This window comes from Coturnix japonica, chromosome Z (genome assembly GCF_054131305.1).
Source record: "Coturnix japonica strain WE chromosome Z, WE-NBRP24, whole genome shotgun sequence".
In the NCBI taxonomy this organism is placed as follows: domain Eukaryota; kingdom Metazoa; phylum Chordata; class Aves; order Galliformes; family Phasianidae; genus Coturnix; species Coturnix japonica.
The window spans coordinates 58,077,443-58,101,527 of record NC_140702.1 but is presented as its reverse complement, the minus strand read 5'-3'; the positions used below and the strand labels follow the sequence as shown (position 1 = coordinate 58,101,527).

General features: G+C 40.8%; 2 protein-coding genes across 3 annotated transcripts in view; one reads left to right on the top strand and one right to left on the bottom strand.

Annotated features, from left to right (window-relative positions):
• The first annotated feature begins 5,869 nt into the window (after window positions 1–5,869).
• Window positions 5,870–6,833, top strand: SMIM15 (small integral membrane protein 15). Its single transcript, XM_015848769.3, has 2 exons — window positions 5,870–6,048; window positions 6,447–6,833. The coding sequence occupies exon 2, from the start codon at window positions 6,474–6,476 to the stop codon at window positions 6,696–6,698; it is 225 nt and encodes a 74-aa protein (XP_015704255.1). The 5' UTR covers window positions 5,870–6,048; window positions 6,447–6,473; the 3' UTR covers window positions 6,699–6,833.
• A 2,178-nt stretch (window positions 6,834–9,011) lies between these two features.
• Window positions 9,012–24,085, bottom strand: part of NDUFAF2 (NADH:ubiquinone oxidoreductase complex assembly factor 2) — a 29,664-nt gene continuing 14,590 nt past the window's right edge. For both annotated transcript variants that reach the window (XM_085528839.1, XM_015848768.3), the window contains exons 3-4: window positions 20,096–20,136; window positions 9,012–9,372 (exon numbers count right to left, since the gene is read on the bottom strand). In XM_085528839.1, coding sequence (XP_085384965.1) covers window positions 9,115–9,372; window positions 20,096–20,136 — 299 coding nt within the window. In that variant the 3' untranslated portion in view covers window positions 9,012–9,114. The remainder of the gene's footprint in view (window positions 9,373–20,095; window positions 20,137–24,085) is intronic.

Here is a 24,085-nt window from a genome sequence, read left to right as displayed (position 1 = left end):
CCAACAGGAAAAATAGCTTAGAGACTGAATTTGTGAAAAGTTGTGATGCAGTTTCTTGCAATAGCTTGTAACAAGATCATTCCATTCAAAAACACCTTCCAGCCTTAATTTCCAAAACCAGGGGCTTTAGAGCATGAAGTACATAGCATCATTTTAGACATCTTGATCTGGCCACAGTCAATCTGAATCAAGAATTTTCTTCCCCTAAAAATCTACCAGCATTAGTACATATGTAGTTGCTCCATAATCCAGACAAAACTAGTTTATTAACCACATTTTAAACAGAGCTTATCTTAAAAATGTTCTAGTAGATGTTTTTAAACCAAATATTTTGAACAGTGTATAAATACAGGTAGAGATACAGAGAGCGGCCCCTAACACTACAGCTTTTGCTGGTGAAACTGGAGACTATTGCTAAGGGCAGAACAGCCTGTCTGACTATGCATAACATTACGGATGTGTATCTTAATTCCTGTTCTAGAAATTAAAGCAAATCCAACTCAGATTAAATAGGCATGCTGTTAGTTAATCAGGCTTTTGTAGGGCTCCAGGTACAGCTTTTCTCCAGGGATCTGTCTGCCTACGGCTCAAGCTCAACATTGGCTTCCTGCATCTGTGTGGCCTCAAATCAGAGAGAAAGAGCAATGTATGAGAAAGCTGTGGTAAGTGGGTTCCTGTTTACTGTCACAGAGCTGCTCAGGCTGTTGCTCTCAGTCTCTGCCTGAACTCTGTTGCAAGAATGACAACACGTGGTCTTCTACCTTCCTGATTCTGACTGATCTCAACCTGCTTACTTGAATTGTGACTGATCTTAATCAGTCTCATTACTGTAAGTTGCTTGGTGACCTGAACTGTCGACTGAACCTCAGTACTATCACCAAGCCTACTCCGCTCTTCTTTCTCAGGTGTTGTGGCTCTGCATCCTTGCTGGCGAGGTCATGATCCTGCCTTCCTCGATGTGACTCTTGGCTAAGTAGCCTTCTTCCTGCCAAGCAGGATTATAAACCTTCAGAGGGTGAAAAAGAAATTTCTGACCTAATTCTGTGGGTAGAACTCTTAAAAAGGCATGTATACAGGAAGGAACATTTCCACCTTTAAAAATATATCTGATCTCTTCTACAAAGGCTTTCAGCTACTGAGGGAAAAGAGAGTCAGAGAGAGAGACTGAATCTACTGCTGCTGTATGCCTCAGAATGAAGAAACTGCTGGGGAAAATCCTACAAGGATTTTCCTGTAGGGATGAAACATCCTGACAGCAGTTTTCACTTATGATGGGAGCTCAAGTGTCTGAGCTATGCTATCTGAAATACCAAGCTGCTCCTCAAACAGATCAGATGCATCTTACTGTATCTGGTGATTACCTAATTTACACAGTTGTAGTTGTTTTTACTAACTGATGCTGAGTTATCCACATTGACATGCATGCCATTAATGACTTGATTTAAATACACATTTATATGTTTGGAAAAACTGACCAGTGCTGTTATGATGAAAGAAAATCCAAGTGAATGAGGTAGCACAGTTGCAAGGCTATTTCTGAGAACACAGTTTCCTATAATTTGAGAAAGGAAAGTGAAACACTTTTTTACTTGATCTGATAGTGATAGGACAAGGGGAAGGGATTTTATACTAAAAGGAGAAAGATTTGTGTTAGACATTAGGAAGAAATTCTTAACTCAGAGAGTGACGAGGTGCTGGCACAGGCTGCCCAGAGAAGCTGTGGATGCCCCATCCCTGGAGGTGGTCAAGGTCAGGCTGCATGGAGCTCTGGGCAGCCTCAGCTGGTGGGTGAGATCAGAACTAAATGGTCTTCAAGGTCCTTTCCAACCCAAAGTGGCTTCTTTTTGGAGCTCCTTGTGACAAAAAAGAAAGTTAGAATAGTTACCTGGTAATACCTCATTTATTTTTTAAGGTAAATGCCATCAAAGACCTATCGCATGGTATTAAGGCATCACTTGTACTGACAATAACCTCTTTCTATGTAAGACAGAGCAGAAGGCAGCCAACATTGCTGGCTGCCTTTCAGATACCAGTGGCCTGTACATGTACTAGTCCTGTAACTTGATACAGAAATGGGCACTTCTTATTGGTACTGAAGATTTATACAGTTTCATTAATACACACAGAGCTCTCAATGTTTTATGAAGAGTTTCTAAACACCCACAAAAAAAAAAAAAAAAAAAAAAAATCGATGTCGTGATTTTTCAGACAGAAGACAGAAGCCAGGCAGCACACAAGAAAATACATACAAACATATAGTATATAGGTCTGGTTTCCCAAGAAGGAAGTAGGACATAGGTTGTTTGAGAAAGCAATTGGGACGCACTATTGTATATCCTCTAGTGACACTGAAATATTACTTTTACAGTGGATCAGCTGGAATCCTGGTAAAACAGAAATCAAAATCATTGGAGATGCGAAAGGGAAATTTTATTTAGGAAAATTCAGTTCATTTGAACCAGAATTTAGCAAGGACACTAAAACAGCTGTGAGAAATTCCTGGGCTATGTGATGACCACTTCGGAACAATTAAGTATTACAGAGTACAATTACCACTATTGTAAGTGTCAGGACCTCATTTTTACACCATGTGCAGAGCACAATGACTCCAGTAAAGAGGTTCTTGCAGTCACTGTCCTTGGACATCTCCTTGATTCCAACAAGGAACAGTGTGACACTTAGAGAAGAAATTGCAGCACTCACTGAAGCAGTATCATTACTTCCTACTGCTGTTAGAATGAACCCTTAAAATACTAACTATGCTCAACACTTTTATGAGATCTCATAGATGAGGTGAAAGTTTGGCTCTGGTTCTCTACTTCTTTTTAGTACATAAACAGTACGCTAAATTTCTTACCTTAGTATGTACCTCCATTAAGTTCCGAAAAGAACTTCATTTAAGTCTTACAGGTCATCCAGTTTCCTCTTATCTACCACGGAAGCCACAAAATGGACATTCTGGAGTGGCAATTTCTTATCTACCAGAAACACCCATTTATAGGAAGTTTTTGTAATAGAAAAGAGGTTAATGCCACAAATAAAAGAACAAATATTTAGAATCAGATCCCTGCTCCACGAATTTGAAGAAGTTGTGTTTAGATCCATTACTTTCATATAGTTTTAGAAGATGCATAACTAAATATTAAATTTACAAATACAAAATACAAAAACAAGGAAATCCCTAATTTGAATACTAAAAGTGAAAGTTATAGCAGAATTGTTTATTTTCTTCAAAAACTTCAAAATATTTTAAGAATGTGGATAAATACCAACGCCAATTTAAACATAAGGACATGGATTTGATTCTCTGAAAGGCATGTTGTCCCATCTGTAATCTTTGCACTTCACTTCGGCATTTAACTGAGGTGCTTGTATTAGGAACGTTATGCTCAACCCTCAGTGCCCTCTACAGTCCGTGAAAGGAAACGGAATCACGGAAACACGGAATCTCAGAACTGCAGCGGTAGCAAAAGGTCTCTGGAGGTCACCTAGACCAACCCTCCGCAAAAGCAGGTTCCCTGCAGCAGGTTGCAGAGGAAAGTGTCTAGATGAGTTCTGAATATCCCTAGAGAAGGAGACTCCACAACCTCTCCGGGCAGCACCTCCCAGTGCTCTGTCACCCTCAAAGTGAAGATGTTCCTCCATATGCACATAGGGAACTTCCAGCGTTCCAGCTTGTGCTCCTCTGACCTAGCACTGGGTACCACTGCAAAGAGCCTTGTCCCATCCATTTGACTCCTGTCCTTTAGGCATCTATAAGCACTGGTATGATTCCCTCCCCAGCTTTCTCTTCTCCAGGCTTAACAGCTCCAGTTCTTTCAGCCTTTTCTTATATGAGAGATATTCATCCCCTCATCATCTTTCTGGCTGTCTGTTGGACTATTTCTAGGAGATCCTCATCTTTCTTGAGCTGTGGATTCCAGAACTGGACAAAGTGCTCCAGAAGTGGCCTCACCAGGACAGAGCAGAGGGGGAGAATCACCTCCCTCAACCTGATAATCACACTCTTTTTAATGCACCCCAGAATCCCATTGGCCTTCTTGGCCACCAGGGCACACTGATGGCTCATGGCCAACCTGTGGTCCATGAGGACACCCAGGTCCTTCTCTGCAGAGCTCCTTTCCAGCACATCAACCTCTAACTTGTATTGACATAGGATGTTATTCCTCCCCAGGTAGGACACTGCACTTGTTCTTGTTGAACTTCCTAAGATTTCTCTCCACCCTACTCTCCAGACTGTCTAGGTTTTACTGAATGGCAGCACAGCATCACATCTTCTGCATCAGCCACTCTTTCCAGCTCTGTATAATCAGCAGACTTGCTGAAGATGCATCAGCTCCTTGTTCATCCTTGCAGGTCCTCTGCCACCTTTGTCTGATTCTTACTCTTAGTGATGCACCAGTCTTAAGCTTGGAAGAAGTGGTGCTTGAATAAAAACAGCCTTGGCCCCCCTTATCTTCCAAAGCTCTAACCCATGGTATACCTCCAAGTTTGTCCTTGAAGAGGTCAAAGTCGGCTCTACTAAAGTCCAGGGTTCAATTCTACTTACTGCCTACTTCAATTCTACTCTTTTATTCTACTTTGATTCTACTCTACTGTCTCATGGTCATTGCATTCAAGATTACTCCCAAGCTTCACATTCCCAACCAATTCTTACAAACAAGCTCAAGCAGCACACCTCTCCTCATTGTTTTCTCCACCACTTACATCAGAAAGTTATCTTAAGTGCACTGTGTGAGCCTGGGCATGTTGCTTTTCCATTATCAGGGTGGTTGAAGACTCCCATGAGAAACAATGGATTTGACCAATCTTTAATTTAATACTGCATATATTTCTATTTCTTCTTATGCTTATGTTAGTTTATATCTCTCTGTATAGACACAGATAGATGTGCACGTTTTTTTTTCTGATACCAAAGTGTGTACACGCTGCTTAGCCCACATATCATGCACTGCCCTACACATTTCTCACCCTCACAAGCACACACTATCACAACAGCTCATAAGGATGACTGGAGGAGAATTAAGAAGAGCGAAAGTCATTGACTCCTTTCATCCTGAACACTCTGGCCGTGCTGTGCTGAATGGCAACCAGACTACAAACAGAGGGGGTTGCTCGCACAGTTCACAGAATTGAGATGTACTGCAGATCCACTTAAACATAAAACCCCAGTGTTTTTAAATACCGATTTGTAGCAGAGAAAGAATCCTTAATCCCCAGTGACACAAAGGATCTTTGTTGGCTGAAGTAAAGCTATGTAAAGCAGGCTGCTATGGGCTGGCAGATGTATCATGCATGGTCAAAAAGAAAACAAAAGTGCCAATAAAGCTTTCTCAGCACTGAGATTTTACAGGGTGAAGGAAAAAAATGCAGTAGGCTTAATTTTCAAAACGCTTCTAAAATCACCACCGTGTCACGGCATAAATTTCCACCTGGCTCTTCCAGTAAGAGGAACATCCAGCAAGTGGGATACAGTGTGTCCAGGAGATTACTAAGTACATGTAAACGTTATTGGAGAATTAGTAATAAGGGGGGGAAAAAAACCAACCATCTTCCAGGAGCCATTGTAACCTCCGAATTTACCATTGATAAAAGCATAGTTAGAAGTCACATTGTGTGAAACACTTAGCAGCCTCCTTATATAGGAGCATTCTGGATCACTGATGCCAACACATCCAGAGAAGCAAATACTTCTACTCAACGCTCGTCTTCACTACACACACTCAGCACACACAGAGCTGTTATGCTGCAGGGAACCTCCTCAGCCGATGACACAGCCGAGCGATGCCGGCATCCCCGCTCCGACGTGCAGCACGCCGCCCAATGCAGCAGTGCCCCATGCGGCGCAGTGCATACGCCGTCACCACGTGCGCCGAGCAGGCGGGGCCGCCGGCAGCGCCGCTCCGTGCAGCCGCTCAGTGCATCCGCATCGCGGGGCGGGCCGTCGTTCCGCTTCCTGCTGCCCGCTTCCTGTTCTCTCCGCAGGGACCTTCGTGCCGCTCGTCCGTCGCTTGTCGCGCCCACGGCGCCGCCCTCCCGTTGGTGCAGGTGAGATGTGGGGTAGGGGATGGAGCAGGCCGCGGGGCATGGCCGGGCCTCCGGTAGCACCAGGTTGTGTATTAAGAAGAGTCTCTTCTCAGAACGGTGAGATATTGACACAGGTACAGTAGGAGTCACTTCACTCCTTGGAGGTGATCAGAAGCTGTGTAGATGTGGCAGTGAGGGATGTGCTCAGTTGGCATCGTGGTGATGGTTGGACTGGATGATCTTACTGTTTTTTCCAGCCTTTATGATTCTGTCATTTATATTATAGCTGTACCATGCGGGGCTCAACTCCTAGCAAAAACAAACCCACAAGTAATGAAAAACAGTAGTAAAATAGTAGTGTGAGTGTGTGTGTGCACTTCAGTTTTTCTGAATACTCAAACTTCTTTCTTTTTACACAGTGTTTCCCCCATAAAAAAGCGGCTGAAATGTTTGACGTGAAGGCTTGGGCTGTGTACATTGTGGAATGGGCTGCCAAGGACCCCTACGGCTTCCTCACTACAGTGATCCTGGTCCTGACGCCCCTGTTCATCATCAGCGCAGCGTTGTCGTGGAAGCTTGCGAAAATGATTGAGACCAGGGAGCGAGAGCAGAAGAAGAAACGGAAACGCCAGGAGAACATTGTAAAGGCCAAACGAGCAAAGAAGGATTAAGTGGGCAAGAAAGGCCTTCCTTGGGCAGAGAATTCACTTTATTAATGAAGCACTGCTGTACGTTTTCTGTTGTAACCATCCTTTGATACTTGATGCTGTTGTTTCTTGAATTATGAAATCTTAACTTCTCGAGAATATTTTTTTCTGCTGAAATCATCTGTGTTAGAAGTTACCCCGGTGACGGTCACTTTCATCTCTTGCTTTTGTTTCTGTGCAGACTGCTTCTATCTAAATTTGCATGTTATATTTAAAAATGAAATAGCTGGAGAGCATTAGGGGCATATCTTTTTCCTTAGCTGAGCTGTGACTCAAAACGAGTCAAAATATGGGGATAATGTAAATGACTCCTTAATGCTATGACCTTTGGTTTCATAGTGTAGCGCACCCTTCTCCATTGCAGCAGTAGTTCATGTTGTGCTTACATGTATTTGCAGTTCCTGGTTTAACTGGACTACAGGAAGGGGAGGTTCTGGTACACTGCAGCAGAGCTGTGGAGCATCTGGCTTCTGAGCTTGTTTGCTGTTGTGTTTTACTGATACACTTTCAAGGCATGCAGTGCGTGTGGCTGTGCAGTTCATTCACTGCGTGCCCATCAGGTCTGCAGCAGCTCAGCTGGTGGGGCTTGTCTGCACCATGAACCAAGTTGACTTCTCTTGTTTCCTCTACAGCGCACCCATCAGCAGTCTTCAAATTCAGCCCAAAATCTAGGAAACTGATTGCTTGTCGTCAGTGTGTTCATTTGTCTGAGGCCACTCGTGTCCTACAGAGTACGCTGTTGGTTTTCCCTAATTCTCACCTGAATGTCCATCTTTAACTTGTTTGTCTGCAAAGCATTTTTGCCTCAAAGAATAGCCATAAGTGGGATCAGATGAACGGCCCAGGCGGCCTCAAGTTTTGTCTTTTGTGACCTGTAGCCATGGGAGACTACCCAAGTAGGATATGCGCACTGGTGACAGAAGTTCTTCCTACTTGCTAGCCCTCCAGCTGCCTGTGCTTTAGGACTTTCTGAGTTTAGGTGGTATCACTTTGCTCTGACACCCCTTGAAGATCTGCTGCACTCCAGGTCACAAAACGCTGGCGTAGCAGAAAAAGTCCAAGTGAGGTTCTGTTGTAAATATGCCAAAAATTTTTAACCTTAATTCCAATTCATCTTTTTCTAACAAATGATTAATTTTTCACAGCCTGACTTTTATCAGCCTAATTCTAAAGAGTCTGTGGAAGTCATCAGGTTTTCAGACTTGGCGTATTTCTAAATGGCAGCATGGAGCTGTGCTGTCTATCATCTAGTCCATCTAAGTAAAAGTAAGATCTTAAGATAATGTCCCATTCAGCAGAGACCTATGGAGCTGGCTGATAGCAGCAGGATAAGGGGGAAGGTTTACTGAAATGACTTGAAGTAAATATGAAGTACTTACCTGCAACCAGTATCTGATGACCATCTTTCAGTTCTGTTGGTCAGAATAGCAAGCATTATTGGAATGATGTTTTGACACTTCATGCTACATGAGATTAAATCACCACTCTTGGAAATGTTGTCAAATGTGTATGTATTCCACCTTTGATACCTAGACATTTTAAAATGTATACCTACATGGTTTAAAATAAATTTGATACTTTTTCAAAATATACTTTTTGAAAAAACTGTGTGACTTTTGACTTTAAGTTCTCAAACATTTCTAAGTGTGTAAAAATTAGTTTTTGGGGTGGATATCAGGAATAATCTCTTCTCCCAGAACCACTTAGGTATTTTTTATTGGCCTTACTCAGTGATTACAACTTCTATTAAAATAGTGATGAACAGTTTAATTTGGACTGAATCTGTCCCATGCCACACCTACTGTTGGTAGCAACTCAAACGTTATTCAAATACATCAACTCCTTTACTAAAATCACGAGAATGTCTGAAATTAGTGCAGTGTCACAGTGATTCCTGTTAGTGAAATGAACTTTTCTGCCCAGTTATCAGAAGCTTCAAAGTTCAGCATACTGGTACAGCCATGGGAAAGAATAGGAATTAAGAACTAATTTTAATGCCTGTGTTTGAGAAGATAATGTGTGTGTGCTAACTAACTGAAGTCTACTACATCAAAAACAATGTTAAAGGTGAACCCATCTTCAAGGAAAAAAAGCAATCTAGATTCATTTGAGAAAAATTACCTAGAAAACTCACCTTCAATGATTTAATGAATAACAGGAAAAGCTTGAGAATGAACTTCCTCAGCAACACATCCCGTTTTCCACTGAATTCAAATGTGCTGTAGTAGTGTGGCACAATTAAGCCTCTCTAAACAATTTTGCAAAAATAAATGAAACTTGGATTGAATACTACTTTATTGCACACTCACTATATATAACAGCTGTTTATGTTGCCTATTAAAGCATTTATCCATTGGCAATATCTGTACATCAAAACTGGTTATTTCTTTTCATTACTGCCACTTGCTGGCGGCATCCAGGAACCCGGCTGAAAGGTACTTGCAGTGCTTCTTGGGTCTTGGGATGGCTCGTTCTTCCCATAGTAGGGAGCTGATGCGTGGCCTTTAACCTGAGTTTGAACTGGTTCAGCAACAAGTCCCTCCTTGTATTCCTTGGCCTGAAGAAGCTTATCCTTTTCCAACACATCTTTGACTTTCTGTTTCATTTCTTGTCTGTAATTCTCATTCTTAAGAATCTCCTAAAGACAAAGTAGAAAGATAATTACATAAAACAGAAGGAAATTCAATGCATGACATTGGAAAGAAACATTTTAAATGGTCACTGCTTTTCTTAATTTTATTACCCAAATTTTCAAGTATGTAGGTAAAATAATTTATTGTTTTTCTATATCTATTTCAAGTTCTAAGATCAACCAGGTTCAAGTTCTAAGATCATCCATTGCCACCTACCACCAATTTCAGCCCCAATGCTAATGTGTTGATTTGTTGAAGCAAAACTATACAGCAATGTCCCAGTCTCACTATTGTGTTAGATCAAAAAGGGAAAGTAATTCACCAGTCCTCAACAAATGCTCTGAAAATAAGTTACCCTTAACACTGTCTCCTATGTAGGACCTACTACTAAATAGCCATTTATCGTTGGTGTTTCTTCCTGTAACTCACTAGGCCTATGACTTAAGGCATCTGTTGCAGGCACAGTTTTGGGAAACACAGATGAACAACTGTCTCTTAGTATATAAGCCCAAACCAAAGCCAAAAAGGAACTAGGAACTAGGACAGACCTGAAATTACTGAGATGGGACTAGTAACTCAGGAGAAAAACAAATCAACCAATTCTATACTAGCATAAAGAAAACTAAGGCACAAAACTGCCTGAGGTAAACCCTGCCCCAGAGATCCAGAATACAGCTCTGCATGGCCAACACATCTTCAGATGATGCCAACTGGGCATTGCAGGGTGGACACCACGTGCACCAGTACTTAGGCTGGCTGTTAACTCTACCTATCTACCTGGCACATTAGCTAAAATAAACCCAGTGCCTTCATAAACAATGTAAAATTACACCTACTGCCCTTGCACAGGTAAAAGAAATCCAGATTAAAGTGATGTAGTGGAGAAGCTTACCTCCTCACTTTGATCAGCTAAAGCCACTACCCTATCTGATGCATGACACTATTGCAGAGCCAAAAAAGCTTCCATGATATGTTCAGAGAAGGCTTGTACAACTTGCTGTTTTCAACATTATAGAACTGTACAAAAGCATGGTTTGGTACAGGTTAAAGCTGGAAATCCACTAATAAAGCTGACCCCATGAACTGTAATTTGGCTGATTGAACTTGAAGCAAGTTTAATTACTGGCCCACCCACAATAACAGAAAAAAACAGCTTCTTCAGAGATATAAAGAACTCCCAAAGTAAACACAAAGAAAACAGCCACGGAAAATACAGATGTTTGTCTTTTATCTCTTACCATATGCTTCCAAGCTAACAGAACTTGCTTATGCTCTTGTTATGGCAAACAGCTGAGAGTAATATCAGAAAAAAGCAGAAATATGATGTGAATTTTTATACTTTGAATTCAAAGACAATTTAATTGTAACTGATGCCATTTAACAAGGAAGCTTAGAACTGTGATATATCATCCAGATCATCAATAAAGACATTAAACAGAGTGGTTGCCAATACCAGCCCCTTGGGAACACTCATGACTAGTCACCAGCTGAATGTAACTCCATTCACCATCACTCTCTGGGCCTGGCCATCCATTCTGTCATTTACCCAGCAACTAAGTCATAGTTTGCCGGCCGCACGATGGCTTCCAGCTTCTTCTGTTTGTGACCCATGCTGTGTGTCCTCATGCAGATGATATTCAGCTGAGCTATCTGTCTCAGCCCCAGCCCCAGTCCTGGCACCATTCCTGCAGGCTCATCTCTAGTGAGCCTCACTTTATTCCCTTCTTCCCCTTTTCTCACGAAAACTCTTGCAAGCTGTGTTTTTGCTTAAGGCTCTTACTTAACTCCAGCAGATGAGATGTACTGCTAATTATTCTCTGTTATTTGGAAATTACAATCCCTAGTGAGGAGAAAAATTCAGATAACTGACTCCACCAAGAGGATCTTCAGTGGCTAATGGGCTGTACACAGAAAACCTGCTTTGTAGACTGAATGTTTGAAGTGGACGACTCTTTCACTCTTACTGGATCTCATACTGCTCCTGCTTTACCCCTTCTGAGTGAAAAAAGAGCCTTACAGAATGAATAAAATTAGTTTTATCTTGGTAGGAAAACAGTACAAATACAAACGGGGTTTCTCTTTAATTGCTTATTCCCACACCTGGGGTCTCACTCTGTAGTTACCAGCCCTTGCACAGTAGCTCTTATAGGCAAATGCCTCTACTCCCACCCTTTCAGTGCTGCACCCTGAACTCCACAATCCAAGGAACTCCTCCTCCCCTTCCTGTTCCTGCCTGTATTGCTCTAGGTCTTTGAGCTGTCAATAGGTTATAGTGCTATTTGCCTCCTATGAGCCATTTTCAATCCCCTGAAGGCAAAGAACAATGCAGACTTGCGAGCAGCTGCCTCTAAGGATGCAGGTGGTCAGACACACAGCACCAATGTGATAATATACAAAGGAATTTTATTTAAAAGGCTACTTTAACAGACTGTTACCAGCTTGGTTTTGTTCTATTCAGATGATTTTCTAAAGACACTACACCCAGGCCCACAGATATAAGGCTTAATGTATTACTAATTTTAAGCAAAGATGTCACAGTTCATTTCAGATGGGTCTGTGTATTGGTAAATGAAAAATAGAATTTGTTCCAACTTTCTAAGTTATCTTAATGATATACTTTGATTTCATTCAATTTCATTAGGCTCCGCTTGCTACTATTTGGTTCTAGAACTGAGAAATATCTGGACAGATTAATGTCATCCAAACTAAAGAGAAACATCAGAGAACATTCACATTTTCGTGCCTAGTTTGAATATTTTGTTTAATCACAAGTGAACTCTAATTCTAAACTCTTAAAAACATGTATCTGAAGGTAGCAGAAATACTTCTTAGAACAAAAACATTAAAATGACAAGCAGAAAGGAAGAAATCTGTTTCGAAACAGTCAGTATACAAAAGGTTGAATGTGAGACAACTCAAAGTATCAGAAATATTCTTTATTGACAAAATAATCGGAAGTCTGGCAAAGCGCTAGCTGTTATGTCAAATCATTCATTTTGCACTACTGACAAACAGGGTCACAAAACTCTCTTTTCCAGTTCCACAAGATAAATAGGCAGGATGAGATAACAGACTGTTACATCATATTTCAGGACCAGGAGGCTTGACTTCCCTCATCACTGGGAAGCACTGAATGTTCTGACCCAGGGCATGTCTTGCTAACTCAACAACTGAGCATGAGCACAGCATGACCAGGTTGGGAATAACAAATATTGTGGTCAATGAAAGGCTGTGTCAGTGTATGGCACACACAGAAGAGCAGTTTGAACTAGGAAAGCTTATCTCTCTTTGTTAAAATACTGATTTAAATCAAACACTGAACCAGGTGACAGCTAATTTTTTACGGAAAGTACTTGCTAAATATCTCTGTTCAATCATCAACCAGCATTTGTCAATTTGATCTACAATTTGCTTTATTTAGCTGTTTTGTTTCCTCAAATCTTTGTCCAGTTGCAACATTAAACTATGGGTTATGTTCTGTACATCTGATGTTATTTTTTAGAAGGATACAAGTAAACTGATCCAAATCTTCTCTGTTGGATACATCACAATTTATTACAACTTTCATTGCCTAGGCTTCTGTCAGGGTTTAAACGAAAATCCACCTGCGTCTGTGACAGGGGGGGCCGTGGGCCCCACAGGGGCCCTAGGCCAAAAGGAAAAGTTAATTAGGAAAAGAAAATAGCAGCAACGATCTAAGGAGGCACACTTAATTACTTAATACTATATCGAAATACAGGATAACACAATATAATATAATATAATTGAAATTAAGCTAATGAATCAAGCGAAATAGGAGAGAGAATGAGTCCCAAAACCGAGAGGCCTACTGTAAATTCTAGGCGAAACGGCAAAGACTCCCACAGGCTCTCCTGAACGCCAGAACTCAAAAGACGTCAGTCTAGCCTGGGAGAGAGATAATATAGTGTCCAGGTCCCGCGACCCATCTCTGACCGTGTTGTTCTCTGGGAGATGTAGTCTTCTTCTTAAGTTGCAGATTCAGTAAAATTATTCATGCTTTATATGATGTTATGATGTGGAATACTGATAGTAAAATTACAAAATTATTAAACCATGACAGCTTCACAGAACAGCTTTTTTGACGTTTGAATGTATATTATATATGCTACCCAAACAAATTACTGATTGAACAGTACAGAAGTTGCATTCCACAATCACTCACTGTGCGTTAGATCAATATACTATTTACCAATATATCCACAATCATGCTTTACAAAGAGTCCTAGATTTAGTTTTAAATGCAGTTCAGTAGACGCTTGCTCCTGATTTACTTTTATAACGTAATCCAGATTACTGAACAAAATCAAACACTTGTCCAAGACAGCTAAAACTGTACAGAAGCAGCAAAAATTACAAACTAGCCCAGAATAAAGGGCAGCATGCAGCCTTAGTGCCTACAAAGCAAAGCTGTAGCTGAAGTCTCAGTTTGGTCCCTGCTTCCCCCTTGCTTTATATATGGTGTAATCTGTACCAGCCATTTTCCTGGTACACTTTTCTTCTCTGTCCATGCCCATTCAGCTGTGCTGACAGTGAACTGCGAGAGAAAGCCAATGCTCCATGCAGTCCCACCCACACAGACAGCAGCAAAGTGTCAGCAGCTCCCTCTCTCCATTACTTTGTATCTGCAGCACAGGGAAAGGGAAAGTAAAGAGACCTTGATCCCTCAGTCTTCCATGAAGGCTGGTGTTCACCTCTGTTTCAGACTTGAGGACAAAGTAGCTGAGAAGAAAAACTCTAAAAAATAACGGCATATTCAGTCTCTTTGTCGAAGTGACTTCTCCAAATGCTCCTTTTTATTTAGACTCTTGTAGCTCAGTTCTGTATTGTCAAGTTTTAATGCCCTTTCAAACTGAGTAATAATCCTCACAATTTATCCTCACAGTAATAAGAATCACAATTCACTATGCAAAATGCTAGTTAGTGCAAGTCAAATGATCAGAATATGTCCCAAATTTTCAGTCCTGCTTGTGACCCAGAACAACAATGGTGGAAAATATTTTGCTCAGAAGAGCCGTTTATCTCTGTGCTTTCTTAACAGCATTTCCCAAAACTGTAAATCACATTCTGCAGCTTCTTTAGTTGCTTCAGGAAACATTCATTTGTGAAACCCTATTCTCTGTACAACTTCTATGTCAAAGTTCTCATTTTGAAACTTCTCGACTGAAGCATACAGAAGAAAATAGGAGAAAAACGAACATGTGCAATCCAAACAGAGTCAAACAAAAGATTTTTCTAACCTGAGCCCCATTCCGGTTAAAGGAAGTGGATGTCAAAACAGATAATTATAGAAATGCTAGACTTACATTTGAGAAAAATTTCTTTTTATAATGTTTCACCTTCCACCCAACCACACAATTCAGAAGACGCTGAGTTTTGTTACTTTGTAATAAATATATAATGCATGAGAAAAGCAGTCATTCACTGTGGTATTCCCTATTTCAAACTATTTTCACGCTCCTTACACCACTTAAAGGAACACACAACCCCATTTTGCTTCCCATGAAATATTCAATATACAAACATGCACATATACACATATGCATACAGAGAAAGAAACAGTGAGGACTTAAACTATGAATTTAAACTATCTTTGCTACTCTGTATGGACAGCAGAAAAAAATAAAGAGGCCTCTAGCATACAGAGGGGTTACTTCAAATCAGTATTCATAGAATAGTTTTTCAGTAGGTACTCATGTGCCAGCTGTGGACTATCACACTGGCAGGTTCAGAGAAGAACTGATTTCCACTCCATGTCAGTTTCCCTAGCACTGTCACAAGAAGTTTCTCTGGTTTTTAAGCTCACATACTCTGGTACTTCAAAATTGTCTGTAGCTTCGCCACTGTCCTCATTCTATCAGAAAGTCAGAAGCACAGCTGAGTTATTCAGGTACCCCCAAGACATTATCAGAATTAGTGCATAGCCACAAGGTTTGTTACAGGGAAAAAAAAAAAAAAAAAGAAAGAAAAAAAAAAGGGTTTACATTTCCAAATGCATTAAATGTATTAAATTAACTGAAAAACATTTGTGTTTCAGTTTAATAGACCCTGCCAATCTGATGTCCACTGAAATAAGACATATTAAGCTTGTAAGTTATGAATAAAAAAAGTTTAAAAATATATTAGATACTGGATATTTTTAAGGTTTGCTGTATCCTTAAAAATGTGCCTCTTAGTTCCATAACTCCAGGCTTTGAAGCTGAAGATTCCATGTGCTTGAATTGATTCAATTTACTACAAGATATCTAAGCTAATTTTAATGATAGTACTCTCACTACCTATATTAGGAAGGACTTGGTCATTGATCATATAAAGATGTGTGACTAAGAGCGCCTCTCTATCAAGACAGGCACCAAAAATGAAGCTTATACTTTATATCACTTTATATCATTCTTACGCATTCAGCATCTCAGGATCTGCACCAACATAAGCTACCATTTATTTAATTACCATTTTAATATCTCACATTTTAAATAAATGGCCAATAATGAGTGCAAGAGATGTAGAATTCTTATGAATGTCATGAAAACTGCTCTATCAACAAAGTCTTGAGAAGTTCTTGACAGCAGAACTTTGCTTGGAATTCATGAAGTTACATAAAAAGCCAGATCACTCAGACAGGTAATAGACTGTTCAATATCTTTTATATGTGGAGAGTTCCAGTTTGGTGAATGGAACAGCAACAGAAGACCAAAAGAAAGTGTCCTCTGGAGTAGGATTTCCCCCTTACAGTTCAGGATCATTTTTTTTTTTCCTTTGCAACTGAAACTTGAAAAATACAAAACACTACGATGCCATGTTTTAAGTCAAAAGTGAAATCTGTAGTCAGAAGAAAAAACAGTGTCATGAGTTTACCACGCTAACCAGGGTAAAAAAGGACAGCTCACAATCACCCTCATTTTAGTGACTGATGCATGTATGATTCTGAACCACATCTCCTTGGCCTACAAAATTCACTGGTTCCCAGGAGGTGGTCACCAGTGTTGATGATGCTGTGACACAGCAAGACGTGTTCAGCTGATTTGTGAAGCTTCGCTATAATTCCCAAGTTTTATCATAGACCTCATCAGGAGATCTAATAGCCCAAGCATTCTGACAATCTCTATCACCCACAGGTGAGAGCTGAATAAAAGACAAATAAATAAGGAAAGAAAAAAAAAACAAAAACCCCACCACAAAATACTACATGGGGATAGTGGGCAAAAAGATCAAAGAAGTGGAACAGAAATTTTAGTAAAGCTTAACATAAAGCTCAAGATACAATATAAGTTAAAAAAATTTAAAAAAAAAAAAAAAAGAAAAAAAAAGAAAAGAGAAAAGAGAAAAAAAAAGAGCAGGCTAAAAGAAAAGACAATTATAAAAAAAAGGGAATTGTAATGTTGTTCTGTGGTGTTACAGTAAGATGCTGACAGTAAAATGTCATTAAGGCACAAAACAGAAACAGTCTAGTCCCAAGAGAAATATGTAAAAGAACAAGATTTGTTATACACACATTCAAAAAGAAACATGGTTAAAAATATTCCCTGGTTCCACAGCTGCCAAATAGCAGTTTAACATATCAGCATTACTGTCAAAATGGGAATACAATACACAGCAGCTGCCCACAAATTTTGTGTACCTTAAAGCACTAAAGCCAACCAGTTCTACATAAAAGACCAAACAGTATTTTGTATGTGCTTCACCAGTATCTTTACAATTACATTGTGATATAATAGTTCCAAATCAAGGAGGAAAGAATATGCATGTCACCCCACACACTTACAGAAAAAAAAAAAAAAAAAAAAAAAAGGATTATCACATTTAAAAAGTGATTGCAAATTTTTAGCAAGAATTTTTAACACATGTATACTTGAACTAGCTTCCCCTATACAGGGCCAAAAAAAAAAAAAAAAAAAAATCCAAAAAACCAAATAAACCCAAAACAATCCAACTCAAGAGATTTTTTGAAAGAAAAGGTAACTGCTATTCAGATTGCTGGTATCATACTTCTGCTCTGATAAAGTCAATGCACTGTCCTGCAGGTAAAATACCTAACTGCTAAACAGTTTGCAGATCTATTAGCTCATGAAACTGAAGGCATAAGCAGTTCTGTTAACTCTGCAATGCTACTCCCAGTAGTAATATTCAGAACATCACTGATGCACAGCTCTCATCTGTAGAGACTCCCTTTTGAAAGATAATAAACAGACCTGGTGCCAGAAGGAGCTTTATTGTATGAATTCTAAAACCAGGGCTGGCAGTGGTCTCTGGAGTAGGTTCACCTCAGTACGATTACAACAGTTTGGCTCTTGGAAACGATAGCATAAAAGGCATGAAACACCTCCCGCCTTCAAGTATCACATTATGTTACACTTTTAACAACAAAACTTCTATGTATATAGCATATGCAGGGCATGGCTACTTAAAAGAGCAGTCTAAGCTTTGATGGAATGCTTACTGAGGTTTCCTTTCTGCACAAAAATTTAGGATGAGGAGGGAGGGAATAAAAGTTTGTGGGTTTTCTTTTTAGGAGTATTAATTCCTTTCTGAGGGTAATTTTAACATTTTCTTCCATTTGTGCATGTAATATAGCCCTCTGCAACCTCAAAGGCAAAGGGTGAAAAAAAGGCACAGACAAACAGCTGAAAAGCTGTATGTTGCATAGGATCTCTGGCTTGTAAACACCATATGATGCTACTCAAGCTCATCCTAATGATAGGCAGAACAACATTTCACAGTCTGTGCATTCAGAAGATCCAAGTGACCGATTTTTTGGTCAGAGCATGCCAGCACAGCTTCACTGAATTCAAAGCAATTATTCCTATTGATGAAAGTCAAATTTACATCCCTCTGGCTGTCACTTTGAATCTTCTGTAGTAACCCAAGGCTCTATGTACTTAATCATTCCTAGCAGACATTTAGCAACTTAAAATGCAAGTCCAGGGCAAGAAGTGGAAATGTGTGCGTATGTGTGCATATACAGATCAGAAGCTGAATCCACTCTATTCTTTACAAAGTCATTAGCATCAAAGAATAGGATATTTTGCTTCTTTACACAGATCACAGAATCACAGAATGACCTGGTTTGGAAGGGACCTCAAGGATCACGAAGCTCCAAGCCTCCTGCCTAGCAGGGCCACCAAACTTCCATATTTACTAGATCAGGCTGCCCAGGGCCCCATCCAACCTGGCCTTGAACACCTCCAGGGATGGGGCTTCCACAACCTTCCTGGGCAGCCTGTTCCAGCACCTCACTACTCTCCTAATAAAGAACTTTCCCCTAACATCCAACCTAAATCTTCCCTCTTTCAACTTAAAACCATTTCCCCTTGTTTTGCTATTATCAGCCCTTTCAAAGAGTTTACTCCCCTCCTGATTATAGGTTCCCTTCAGGTACTGAAAGGCTGCAATAAGGTCACCCCACAACCTTCCTTTCTCCAGGCTGAACAAGCCCAGCTCCCTCAGCCTGTCTCTGTAAGGGAGGTGCTCCAGCCCCCTGATCAGCTTTGTAGCCCTCCTCCGGACCCTTTCCAACAGCTCTCTGTCTTTCTTATACTGAGGGCTCTCCACACCTGGACACAGTACTCCAGATGGGGCCTCACAAAAGCAGAGTAGAGAGGGACAATCACCTCCCTATCCCTGCTGGCCACCCCTCTCCTTATGGAACCCAGGACACTATTTGCTTTCTGAGCTGCAAGAGCACACTGCTGGCTCATGTTAAGTTTCTCATCCATCAGGACCCCCAGGTCTTTCTCTGCAGGGCTGCTCTCAAGGACCACTCCTCCCAGTCTGTACAGGTGCCTGGGGTTCTTCCAGCCCAAGTGCAAAACCTTGTACTTTGCTGTGTTGAACCTCATTAGGTTCACCCAGGCCCACCTTTCAAGTCTGTCAAGGTCCCTCTGAATGGCATCCTTTCCTTCCTCCATGTCAACCACACCACTCATCTTGGTGGCATCAGCAAACTTGCTGAGGGTGTACTCAATTCCATCATCAAAGTCACTGATAAAGATGTTAAAGAGCACCAGTCCCAAGACAGACCCCTGGGGGACACTACTTGTTACTGGCCTCCACCTGGACATTAATAGATAGAGCCATTGATCACCACCCTCTGTCTGCGGCCTTTCAACCAATTTCTTATTCATCAAGTGGTCCTCCCATCAAATCCACATCCCTCCAATTTGGAGATGAAGAAGTGGTGGGGGACCATGTCAAAGGCCTTCTTTGTTCCACTAGAATCCACTGAGATAAAAAGTCATGGCTGCAACTCCCCCATCTCAGCACCATACAATGTTGATGCAATCTGTTTGCTTGTACTGATGAAAATGCTGGCAAATGGATTTGAATGTTGCATTTTAATGTTGGCTACCTTGAAAAAAAGTTCGTAGTTACACATAGAGGACCTGCCCTAAAAATTCATAGCAGTAATCTGAGAATTGATCTAATTAAAAAAAACCAAACTCTTGAATCACCATGACTATCTTAAAGATTTTAATTTCAAGGAAATAAAAGAAACAAAGAATGCTGGAGGGTTTATTTCCATGTATTTTCCATTTTTCTAAGTATCAGGGATCAGGTCTTAGTGTGATTTCTTAAATTAGGCAAGCAACACACTAACTTCTCTCCCCAAAGTAAGAAGTTACCACACAAATAAGGACAAACAAGTTCACTGTAAAAGAATTACTGTAGTTCTAACTGCCACAATTGGAAATCTAAAGATGATTCATCTCTTACCTCAATGGAGGGTGGATCCTTTCTTTTTTTCCTTATCCAAGCTGCAAAAGAAATAAAAATTGAGTGGATTATTTCAAAGATCACAGATAGTATTACAACTCAAAGGGATATTGACTTTGTAACAGAAAGCAAACACAGTGGCAAGCCAAAATAGCATTTCCCAAAGTATCAAGTCCCAGTATGTTAAGTCCCCTCAGCCTCAGCCATCACAGAAGAAAGAAAAAAACACATTCCTGTTATGAGAGCTTGGGCACAGCTTACACACTTCCTAGAATGCCAGAACAGGACTTAAGACTCGGCCTTTTGTTGAGCTTGCTATACAAAAAGCAGAGTTCCACCCTGAGAAAACAACACAGTGACAGCTGAAAAGTATGAAAAGCTTTAGACTACTCTGAAAAATGACTACTGTATATGCCTCAGGCACTGTTAAAGTTTGAAAACTTCTTATAAACATTAGTGCTGACTACAGTTCTTTCATGGGGTGTAAAATATAGCCCTAAACTTGCATAAGCTCTGTTTGCCCATTGCAGATAGGCTGTAAGGTTTTACATGCTGCATCAAGGGCGAGGTAGGATAACAGAGGGAAAGAAGGGATGCTCCCTCCATCTCAGCAAATTCATGTTAGAAAGGACAGCAGTATAATTACAGCTGTGGCAGTGTTGGTTGTCCTGTGATTTTGGTTTCCCATCATGAACTATAATCAATAGCTGTATGTCTGTTCCTACCACGAGCTGCCTGTCAGTGCAGAGCTCACTGGAAGCAGCAATCCAGGGGGATTCCATTGCAGACACAGAAGTGGCACCATGTCCAATCTTGCTTGGCATATATCAATTGGCATATATCACAGTCAATAAAAACACTCAAAAATGACCAAACTATCTTCAATTTATTTCTCATACTATTATCCAAATGTACAATTATCAACATATATCTATTTAAATTCACAAATAACACATAGAGTTACCATGCTCTCCCACAATATACAGTTGTCATCTCCCCCACAACATCCCCATAGAGAAGCTGGCTCTGCCCATGGTTTGGATGGGCATACACTTCACTGGGTGAAGCACTGGCTGGATGGCTGGGTCCAAAGAGTTGTGGTCAAAGGAGTCAAAGCCAGTTGGCAGCCAGGCATGAGCAGTGTCCCCCAGGGCTCGGTACCAGTGCCACTTCTACTTAACACCTTTATTAATGATCTTGATGAGGTGACTGAGTGCATCCTCTGTAAGTTTGCAGTAAACACCAAGTTGGAAGGGAGTGTTGATCTGCCAGAGGGAAGAAAGGCACTACAGAGGGACCTGGATATACTGGATCAATGGGACAAGGCAAACTGTACAAGTTTCAATAAGGCCAAGTGTCGGGTCCTGCATTTTGGTCACAGCAACCCCAGGCAACCCTACAGGCTTAGGGAGGAGTGGCTGGAAAGCTGCCTGACAAAAAGGGACCTTGGTGTGCTGATGGACAGTCGGCTGAATATGAGCCAACAGTGCGCCCAGGTGGCCAAAAGGGCCAATGGCATCCTGGCTTGTATCAGGAATGGTGTGGTGAGCAGGACTAGGGATGTCATCCTGTCCCTGTACTTGGCATTGGTGAGGCCTCACCTTGAGTGTTCAGTTTTGGGCACAGGTCCAAAGAAGGGCAACAAGTATTGTGAAGGGCTTGAAGAATATGCCTTTCAAGGGGCAACTGAAGGAACTGGGGCTATTTAGTCTGAGGAGGAGGAGGCTGAGGGGAGAGCTTATTGCTCTTTTCCAGTATCTGAAAGGTGCTTACAGTGAGAGCTCTACTGGTGACAGGATGAGGGGAAACAGCCTTAAGTTGTGCCAGGGCAAGTTCAGGTTGGATATCAGGACAAACTTCTTCATAGAAAGGGATGTTAAGCACTGGAACAGGTTCCCCAGGGAGGTGGTTGAGTCATCATCCCTGAATGTGTTTAAGAGCTGTTTGCATGCGGTGCTCAGAGATATGATTTAGCAGAGGGTTGTAAGAGTTAGGGTAGTATCATTAGGTTGTGGTTGGACTTGATCTTGAAGGTCTTTTCCAACCTGAGCAATTCTATCACTCTATGATTCTGTTTTTCTCTCCATCTATAAAAAGCACTTGATACATGCTATATAGGAGCTATCAGCTTTAATACATGTCAAACGAACAAAGTTTGTAATCCTAAGTCCACATAAAAATTGCTGAAACAAATAATGAAAACCATTTTCCAACTTACTACAGGTAATTTCACTTTACCATTCAAATTACCACTCACTGTATCTCTAATGAACTGCATTAGAAAATAATTATTTAATGAAAAATTTATTCACTGCTGTGTAACTGAGAAGTATAACAAAATGTACTAGAATTTCTTCTTATGACTAGAATCTCTTCATAGCCCTAACATGAACGTAGCTTTAATATACAATGTTTCCTCTGCAAAAATCCACTTCAGAAACATTTAACACAAAGCACAGACCAAGATACAAGATGAGAAGAAGAGAAATTTTCATTTCAGCCAAAATGCTTCAAAATGGCTAAAGCAGCAGAGTTTACATGTAGATGCTTGTCTGTCATCCAGGCCCTCCAAAGCTTTGGTAAAATGAATTGATTGCCCCCATTTCCAACTAAATATGGTGGTGCTTTTAATTTATCTGGATGGCACTTCCTGCCTTCTGTATGCACTGTAATGCCACTTCTATCTAAAAGGAATTTTGCAAGTTAGCTGGATGTTTTCTACCTTAAGACCCTTGTGTTCTTTCACTAGCACTAATTTGCATTCTTATTAGTATGCACAGGATTTTCATTGAACTTTAAGACTCCTACTGGCACATAAGGCACTGTAATGAATGCAAAAGTGAGCATTCAAATTAAGACTACCATTAATCACTGAATGTTACCAGGAAAAAAACAAAAGACAAGGATTAGATGAGCTTTATTGCTGCATGAAGCATGCAATCTCAGGAATCACTGTAGGCATGTAAAATTGCCAATCTCCTCTTGGGAGCACTACTGACATGTCCTGAGGAGGTAAATTACATATTCTACGGCAGGTCAACATTTGGAATTAACATTACAGAAAGGTTATCTGTTGGCTGCATCCATATTGCCTAGGGAAAGGAAAAGCATACTTCTTTAGCTTGTCCTAAAATACAAGAGGCTAAGCAAAAACACATAATCTTCAAATTGTGTGCAGGGATTAGAACTATTAGAATAACTTAGGTTGGAAGGGACCTTAACAATCATCCAGTGTCAACCCTCCCTGCCATGGGCACGGCTGTGCCCCACCAGCTCAGGTTGCCCACGACCCCATCAAACCTGTCCTTGAACACTTCCAGTAATGTGGCATCCACAGTTCCTCTGGGCAGCTGTGCCATTGTCTCACATTGTCTCACCTCCCAAGTAAAAAAAAAAAAAATCTAACATCTACCCTAATTTTTCCCTCTTTTATTTTAAAGCCATTCCCTCCTGTCCTATCTTTACAAGATCATGTACAAAGTTAGCCCACCCCTCCTACCTGTAAGCTCCCTTCAAGTACTAGAAGGCCCCCCCACTGAGGCCTCCTCTGGAGCCTTCTCTTTCCCAAGCTGTCAAAGCCTGGCTTCCTCAGCCCTTCCTTGTAATAGAGGTGCTCCAGCATTCTGATCACCTTCGCAGCCCTTTACAGAAATGTAATCCTTAAGACCACTTTAAAAACAGTATCTTTAAGAGAGATACTCTGGGAAAACCTCTTAGCCCTATATTCAATAAACTTCCAGGACTAACATTGAAACATCCTCTCCCAAGTCAGAGTAACAGCTTGCACAGACTGAGCTTGCAATCTGGATGTTTGGTACATCTACTTGCTTTGTAGCTTCCTACTTGGCCTCAACCTATTTAATAATTACTAATAACTTGATAAACAGAGTGACAAAATCAGCCCCTCAGTTTACTAGCTGTATAGGCAATGTATCATAGAAATACAATGAGATTTATCCTGGACCCTCTTCAAATTTCACTTCAGGCTCT

Coding starts and splice junctions, on each gene's coding strand:
- SMIM15 (XM_015848769.3), top strand. CDS start 6,474: ATGTTTGACGTGAAGGCTTGGGCTGTGTACATTGTGGAATGGGCTGCC.